The following is an 8108-nucleotide window of genomic DNA, read 5'->3' as shown; positions in this document are numbered from 1 at the left end:
GCATTTCAGGGGGAAAGCCTTTCCTGGGGATTCTGGGTCTTCTGATGCACTTGTGTGGCATCAACCTTGGCTGAGGGCAGAGAGGAACCCACCTCTCCCAAGGGGAAGCCCACCTTCGTCCTCGGCCTCCAAGGATTTCGCCTCTGCCGTCATTCTGGACAGAAGGACACTGCAATGAGGACCCGACAAAAGGGTTATTTATTTATGTATTTATTTACAGTATTTATATCCCGCCCTTCTTTCTTTCTCACCCCGAAGGGGACTCAGGGCGGATCACATTATATACATACAGGGCACACATTCCATGCCCAGATACACATTGAACCGAGACAGAGACAGACACAGAGGCAATTTAACTTTATCCAGGCACTTTTATCCAGTCTACTTTTACAATCTCTCAGTTTTAATCCATGTTTTTATTAGTTCTTGTTTTTTATTGGCTAATGTTTTATTTTTATTTTTTATTTTTTTTATTGTGCAAGTTGTTGTCTATTGCTGTGTTTTATACTGCTACTGTTTTTATTCGGGCTTGGCCCCATGTAAGCCGCCCTGAGTCCCCTTCGGGGAGATGGAGGCGGGGTATAAAAATAAAGTTATTATTATTATTATTATTATTATTATTATTAACCTTCTCCTGAGGGGATGTTCGATTCCGGCCACAGGGGGGAGCAGCTGCTTCATCATCCACTCTGACCGCACTTCCTCATTCCAACGTAATAAATTAGTTAAATTTGCCTCCCCACTTTTTGATAAGTGGTACCTTATTTCCTACTTGATAGATGCAACTATCTTTCGGGTTGCTAGGTCAGCAACAAGCAGGGGCTATTTTTAAAAAAATTTTAATTGACGGGTGCTCACCCTGCCACAGGCTGGCCTCGAACTCATGACCTCATGGTCAGAGTGATTTATTGCAGCAGCTGCTCACCAGCCTGCGCCACAGCCCGGTTAAGACCACTGGGTTAAGACCATCTGTCCCTTTCTTTCTTTTCCCCTTCCCTCCCTCCTTCTATCAATTTATTTTTCCTCCCTTCCTCCTTTCCTCCTTCCTTGCATCTTTCTGCTTCTCTTTCTCTCTCTCTCTCTGTCACTCTTCACGTTCACACATGGATTTCTCACCTTCGGTAAATCCAAATGCAGGGTTTCAGACTTTCTCTTCTTCCATCACTGTGGATCAAACTCTCCCTATCGATTCCTTTCGCCAGTGATCTTTGAACTGTCAATATTGTTTCCTCTCTGGATTCAAATTGGGGCCTTTCCAAAAAGAAGCCAAAGTTGGGAAACTTCCGTCCGGAAAGGCTGGCGGGGATAACACCCTCCCCTCCTTGCGGATTGACTGACGGGTTCTCTTCTCCCCGTTGTGCTGTGGGTCAGTCTTCCACCGGAAAAAGCACCAAGACACACGCTGGTAGATTCCAACAGGTTTTATTGTACAGAATACCAGAACCTTCTCTTTGGCCCATTTTTATAGGGGCTCTTGCATACCAGAGGGTAATTGAGGTTTTATGGATTGTTAGGTTCTCTTCTTCCAGTTGTGCTGTGGGTCAGTCTTCCACCGGAAAAAGCACCAAGACACACGCTGGTAGATTCCAACAGGTTTTATTGTACAGAATACCAGAACCTTCTCTTTGGCCCATTTTTATAGGGGCTCTCGCATACCAGAGGGTAATTGAGGTTTTATGGATTGTTAGGTTCTCTTCTTCCAGTTGTGCTGTGGGTCAGTCTTCCACCGGAAAAAGCACCAAGACACACGCTGGTAGATTCCAACAGGTTTTATTGTACAGAATAACAGAACCTTCTCTTTGGCCCATTTATATAGGGGCTCTCACATACCAGAGGGTAATTGAGGTTTTATGGCTGGCATCTGTTCTTTGTCAGCCGACCGGCGATGTCAAAGATTAGAGATCATGACAGATAGATAGATAGATAGATAGATAGATAGATAGATAGATAAGAGAAAGAGAATGGCTAGATGGGTGTTAGATAGATAGATAGATAGATAGATAGATAGATAGATAGATAGATAGATAGATAGATAGATAGATAGATAGATAAGAGAAAGAGAATGGCTAGATGGGTGTTAGATAGATAGATAGATAGATAGATAGATAGATAGATAGATAGATAGATAGATAGATAGATAGATAGATAGATAAGAGAAAGAGAATGGCTAGATGGGTGTTAGATAGATAGATAGATAGATAGATAGATAGATAGATAGATAGATAGATAGATAGATAGATAGATAGATAGATAGATAGATGATAGATAAATGATAGAGAGGAGAGAGAGAGAGATGATAGGAAGGAAGGAAGGAAGGAGAGAGAGAGAGGATAGATAAATAGATAAAGAGATAGACAGGTAAGTAGTCTCAGAGAGCATGAATTCCAGAGGTGCTCTCACAAATGAACGGGAGGAAAGAGATGTCCGGCCAGAGAGTGACCGATTGGTGCCTGTCCTGGTCGGCTCAGCCCTTCAGCTCCATCTCGCAGATCCAGTAGAACGAGCGGGAGCAGTGGTTGTCATTCCATTCCCCGTTGTGTGTCATGTGGACGCAGTCTTCGCCGCCACCGAGGTTGTGTCCGTACCAGTGGTCCGGCTGGTGCTCTTGCCAGTCCCTGGAAAACAAGGAAAGCAAATATAATATACTGTATACACTTGAGTATAAGCCGACCCGAATATGAGCCGAGGCACCTAATTTTACCACAAAAAAAACTGGGAAAACATTGACTCCAGTATAAGCCGAGGGTGGGAAATTTCAAAAATAAAAATAGAAACCAATACAATTACATGAATTGAGGCCTCAGTAGGTTAAATGTTTTTGAATATTTACATCAAGCTCAAATTTAAGATAAGATTGTCCAACTCTGATCAAATCATTATTCTCATCTTCTTCCATGTCAATGTGCTTATGAAGCCTTTTAATAATAATAGAGTGAAATAATATATGTAGTAATAATAATAATAAATAATAATAAATAAGTAATAATATATACAGGAAAATAATATAAGTAGTAATAAACAGAGTAAAATAATAAATGCAATAATAATAATAAGATCAGAGTGAAATAATAAATATAATAATAATAATAGAGTAAAATAAATGTAATAAATGACTATTATAATTGTATATTTATATTACATGCAATATTACTAATAATATTGTGATATAGTTGTATAATATAATATATTGTATGTATATATACTTGTAAACCGCCCTGAGTCCCCTTCGGGGTGAGAAAGAAGGGCGGGATATAAATGTCGCAAATAAATAAATAAATAAAATAATAGTAGTAACAGTAATAGAGAAAAATAATAAATGTAATAATACCAATAATAATAGAGAAAAATAATAAATGCACCATATATTCTCAAGTATAAGCTGACCCAAATATAAGCCAACCAGGACCCTCACCCGAGTATAAGCCGAGGGGGGGCTTTTTCAGTCTTAAAAAAAAGGCTGAAAAACTAGGCTTATACTCGAGTATATACAGTAATATAATATTTAAAAAATTAAAAATCAATTAAAGTAAAAGTCAAACAACAATAAAAGTAAAAAAAAAATAAATACATAAAATATAAACAAGCCCAATCCAACTCACTCTCTGTTAAGTGTATAGGACGAACCGTCCACCCACTTCCAGTCTCCAGTGACATCTGTCAATCCAATCCATGTGAAACTGATCCTCTTGCGCTGATATATAAACCTCTAAAATACAGAAGAAACCAGTTCATATACTCTATGGACTCAAGTATAAGCGGACCCAAATATAAATCAAGGCCACAAAAAAAAAAACCTGTGAAAATATATTGACTCGAGCATAAGCTGAGGGTGAGAAGTGCAGCCGCTACTGGTCAACTTCAAAAATAAAAATAGATACCAATAAAATTACATTAATTGAGACATCAGTAGGTTAAATGTTTTTGAATATTTGCACAAAGCTGTAATTTCAGACAAGACTGCAGTTGTGAGTAGAGAAATTAGAGACCGCTTAAGCGGGAGGTTAATTTATTTATTATTTATTTTATTTACAGTATTTACATTCCGCCCTTCTTTCTCACCCAGAAGAGGACTCAGGGCAGATTACAATGCACATATACACAGCAAACATTCAATGCCATTACTAGACATACAACGTATAGACAGACACAGAGGCAATTTGACATTTTCCAGCTTCTGGCTTCATGAGGGTCTGCTCGATTCTGACCACAGGGGGAGCTGCCGCTTCATTGTCCACTTGTGACACCGAGTCCGTGATGGGAGTACTTCCTCATTCCTTTCCACACACTGCTGGTAGTTTCTAGGGTGTCGCAAATCAGTTAAATTAGCCTCCCCACATAAAGCGGTACCTAGCTTTTTCTACTCAACAGATGCAACTGTTTTTCGTTTAATTTTAATTTACAACACCATAAAAAAAATGCTGCCGTTTAAAGAGCAAGGAGGAAATGCTACGATCAAGATCAAAAAGGACTCGGCGTCAAAGTGAATGAAGCAACATCTCCTTCTGTTGTCGGAATTGAGCAAGATTGGGGTGCAAAAGGGGGGGGGGGCTGGAAAGGTGGAAACATAGAAGTGGGTTAGGGGAAGGGGCAAGTGGAGAAGTGGGACAGATTGAGGTGGGAAAGACGGGTGAGAAAGAGGGGCTGGGAAAATCTTCCCGCCAGCAGGACCCTCACTTGAGTACAAGCAGAGGGGGGCTTTTTCAGCCCCCCAAAAGGGGGAAAAACTTGTCTTATACTCAAGTATATAAGTAAAGGTAAAGGTTTTCTCCCGACATTAAGCCCAGTCGAGTCCAACTCTGGGGTTTGGTGCTCATCTCCATTTCTAAGCCAAAGAGCCGGCGTTGTCCGCAGACACCTCCAAGGTCACGTGGCCACTGGCATGACTGCATGGAGCGCTGTTACCTTCCCGCCGGAGCAGTACCTATTGATCTACTCACATTGAGATGTTTTTGAACTGCTAGGTTGGCAGAAGCTGGGGCTACCAGCGGCCGCTCACTCCGCTCCCCAGATTCGATCCTGTGACCGTTCAGTCTGCAAGTTCAGCAGCTCAGCGCTACAACGCACTGCACCACTGGGGGCTCTGGTGGTAGTATTATATTATTATTATTTTAAGGTAAAGGTAAAAGTTTTCCCTGACGTTAAGTCCAGTCGTGACCGACTCTGGGGGTTGGGGCTCATCTCCATTTCTAAGCCAAAGAGCCGGCGTCGTCCGTAGACACCTCCACGGTCACATGGCCACTGGCATGACTGCATGGAACACCATTACCTTCCCGTTGGAGCAGTACCTATTGATCTACTCACATTGGCATGTTTTCGAACTGCTAGGTTGGCAGGAGCAGGAGCTGACTGCAGGAGCTCACTCCACTCCCCAGATTCGAACCACCAACCTTTTGTTCAGCAAGTTCAGCAGCTCAGTGGTTTAACTCGCTGCACCACCAGAGGCTCCCGAGAATACAGGGTAATCTAAAAATCCATACTGTCCTCCTTCCAAAGTTTGGACCAAGCCCATCCCGCTCACCTTCTCTTCGGGAGAGTTTAAGATCACCAAGTGCGAATTCTTCCTCTCGCAGTTGCGTTTGGCGTTATCCCAAGAAAACGTCCCGGAAGACATCCAGTAGCAGCTCTCCTGGAACTGCAGCCAGTTCTTGGGGCAGCAGCCGCTCCTGGTGCCTGTCGGAGGGGCAGAAAATAATAATAATAATAATAATAATAACGCAAAGATACTGTGGGACTGCAGCCCAGGAGCAAGCCATCAGGACAAATGCAATTAAGGTCAAGATCGAAAAATCAGCTGATGACCCAAAATGCAGACTGTGCAAGGAAACCGATGAAACCATGGATCATCTCCTCAGCTGCTGTAAGAAAATTGCACAGACAGACTACAAACAGAGGCACAACTATGTGGCCCAAATCATTCATTGGAACTTATGTCTCAAGTACCACCTCCCAGCAGCAAAGAACTGGTGGGATCACAAACCTGCAAAAGTATTGGAAAATGAGCACGCAAAGATACTGTGGGACTTCCGAATCCAGACTGACAAAGTTCTGGAACACAACACACCAGACATCACAGTTGTGGAAAAGAAAAAGGTTTGGATCATTGATGTTGCCATCCCAGGTGACAGTCGCATTGATGAAAAACAACAGGAAAAACTCAGCCGCTATCAGGACCTCAAGACTGAACTTCAAAGACTCTGGCAGAAACCAGTACAGGTGGTCCCGGTGGTGATGGGCACACTGGGTGCCGTGCCAAAAGATCTCAGCCGGCATTTGGAAACAATAGACATTGACGAAATCACCATCTGCCAACTGCAAAAGGCCACCCTGCTGGGATCTGCACGCATCATCTGAAAATACATCACACAGTCCTAGACACTTGGGAAGTGTTCGACTTGTGATTTTGTGATACGAAATCCAGCATATCTATCTTGTTTGCTGTGTCATAATAATAATAATAATAATAATAATAATAATAATAATAATAATAATAATACATCACACAGTCCTAGACACTTGGGAAGTGTTCGACTCGTGATTTTGTGATACGAAATCCAGCATATCTATCTTGTTTGCTGTGTCATAATAATAATAATAATATAATAATAATAATAATAATAATAATAATAATAATAATAATAATAAACTTCTTCACCATCTTCCCGCGGGGACTCGGGGTGGCTTACATGGGGCAGAGACCCAAACAACATAGAACAAAACATAGGCAACATAATACAAATCACACTATGAAAAGATAAAACAGTAATACAATATATCAATTAAAACAAAAATACAGGATAAAAAAATTGCATTTAAAACACATAAATGGTAAAATTGTAACAAATACAGGATAGATTATTAAAAACCCTCTGGGGCTGATTAATTAATAGCCAGAGAGGCACAGAATCCTATGGAAGGGACCCCCAAAGGGCATCCAGTCTGGCCCCATTTCTGTCTGGCAGAAAGACACAATCGAAGCCCTCCCGACAGAGCATCCGTATCATTATATAATCCTATGGAAGGGACCCCCAAAGGGCATCCAGGCTGACCCTCTTCATCTAGGGCAGGAAGACACAATCAAATCCCTCCCAGCAGATGGCCATTCAGCCTCTGCTTGAAAACTTCTAGAGCAGTGGTTTTCAACCTTCCTAATGCCCTTTAAGACAGTTCTTCATGTTGTGTTGACCTCCGATCATAAAATTATTATTTTTGTTGCTACAGTAGAGTCTCACTTATCCAAGCTAAATGGGCCGGCAGAAGCTTGGATAAGCAAATATCTTGGATAATAAGGAGGGATTAAGGAAAAGCCTATTAAACATCAAATTAGGTTATGTGTTGTCGAAGGCTTTCATGGCCAGAATCACAGGGTTGTTGTATGTCTTTCGGGCTGTGTGGCCATGTTCCAGAAGCATTCTCTCCTGACGTTTCGCCCACATCTATGGCAGGCATCCTCAGAGGTTGTGAGGTATGTGAGGTACCCTTCCATACCTCACAACCTCTGAGGATGCCTGCCATAGATGTGGGCGAAACGTCAGGAGAGAATGCTTCTGGAACATGGCCACACAGCCCGAAAGACATACAACAACCAAATTAGGTTATGATTTTACAAATTAAGCACCAAAACATCATGTTATACAACAAATTTGACAGAAAAAGTTGTTCAATACGTAGTAATGCTATGTTGTAATTACTGTATTTATGAATTTAGCACCAAAATATCACGATATATTGAAAACATTGACTACAAAAATGGCTTGGATAATCCAGAAGCTTGGACAAGCGAGGCTTGGATAAGTGAGACTCTACTGTATCAATTAAAACAAAAATACAGGATAAAAAATTGCATTTAAAACACATACATGGTGAAATCGTAATAAATGCATGATAGATTATTAAAAACCCTCTGGGGCTAATTAATTAATAGCCAGAGAGGCACAGAATCCTATGGAAGGGACCCCCAAAGGGCATCCAGGCTGACCCTCTTCTTCTAGGGCAGGAAGACACATTCAAATCCCTCCCAGCAGATGGCCACTCAGCCTCTGCTTGAAAACCTCTAGAGCAGTGGTTTTCAACTTTCCTAATGCCGCAACCCCTTAACACAGTTCTTCATG

General features: G+C 41.6%; 1 protein-coding gene across 1 annotated transcript in view; it reads right to left on the bottom strand.

Moving 5' to 3' along the window:
* Positions 1-1754: 1754 nt before the first annotated feature.
* LOC134299986 (asialoglycoprotein receptor 1-like) overlaps positions 1755-8108 on the bottom strand; it is a 17400-nt gene continuing 11046 nt past the window's right edge. The window contains exons 7-9 of the mRNA XM_062984437.1: positions 5519-5670; positions 3600-3706; positions 1755-2615 (exon numbers count right to left, since the gene is read on the bottom strand). Coding sequence (XP_062840507.1) covers positions 2465-2615; positions 3600-3706; positions 5519-5670 — 410 coding nt within the window. The 3' untranslated portion in view covers positions 1755-2464. The remainder of the gene's footprint in view (positions 2616-3599; positions 3707-5518; positions 5671-8108) is intronic.

Source organism: Anolis carolinensis, chromosome 6 (genome assembly GCF_035594765.1).
Source record: "Anolis carolinensis isolate JA03-04 chromosome 6, rAnoCar3.1.pri, whole genome shotgun sequence".
Classification (NCBI taxonomy): domain Eukaryota; kingdom Metazoa; phylum Chordata; class Lepidosauria; order Squamata; family Dactyloidae; genus Anolis; species Anolis carolinensis.
Note: the sequence above shows the minus strand (reverse complement) of the source record. Positions and strands in the feature narration are given on the sequence as shown.